This window comes from Pterocles gutturalis, unplaced genomic scaffold (genome assembly GCF_000699245.1).
Source record: "Pterocles gutturalis isolate BGI_N339 unplaced genomic scaffold, ASM69924v1 scaffold32047, whole genome shotgun sequence".
Classification (NCBI taxonomy): domain Eukaryota; kingdom Metazoa; phylum Chordata; class Aves; order Pterocliformes; family Pteroclidae; genus Pterocles; species Pterocles gutturalis.
Window position 1 is genome coordinate 319 of NW_010111202.1, and position 546 is coordinate 864.

A 546-nucleotide genomic window follows, 5' to 3' on the forward strand; every position below is an offset into this window, starting at 1 on the left:
TTAGCCAGGGAGGATACGAGTGGCAGCCCCAGGGAAGGAACCGGCTGCAGGAGGTGGATGGGAGCCGCTGCTGCAGGGAGGAGATGCCCACTGGGATGTCACCGCAGTGGTCTCGCGAGTCACCTTCCCTTGGCAATGCCACTGAGCTGCAGTTGGAACAAGGAGAGGATCTGCTCTTGGTCTGCCAAGCCCACGTCCCTCTGTCCTGGGAAGCTCAGGGACGGCTGCCTGCACCCAGCCCCCCAGGAGCACCCTGAGTGGGGGAAGAGCCTTGGGACGGGGTGACAAAGGGATGTCCCCAGGGCAAGGAAGGACCAGGAGATGCCCTGGTGGGGCAGGCTGGTCCCCACAGCTGCAGAGCAACAGGCTCCATCCCAGGCACTGTCCTGAGGACAACACAGGGTGCATGTCCCCAATGCCTCCATATCCTGAGAGGGGACAGCCACCATCACACCAAGGTGACACACAGGACCGTGCACCGGGAGCCGCTGCGGGGCGAGGGAGCCCAGTACCTGCACGATCTCCAGCATCTCCTCCCGGCTGATG

The 546-nt window shown here is 63.9% G+C and overlaps 1 protein-coding gene across 1 annotated transcript in view; it reads right to left on the reverse strand.

Moving 5' to 3' along the window:
• The window catches only part of LOC104461926 (neuron-specific calcium-binding protein hippocalcin-like), a gene marked incomplete at its 5' end in the record, with an annotated part of 1,112 nt that overhangs the window by 246 nt on the left and 320 nt on the right, over window positions 1-546 (reverse strand). Inside the window, one exon of the mRNA XM_010073673.1 lies at window positions 513-546. This exon is cut by the window's right edge and continues 320 nt beyond it. Coding sequence (XP_010071975.1) covers window positions 513-546 — 34 coding nt within the window. The remainder of the gene's footprint in view (window positions 1-512) is intronic.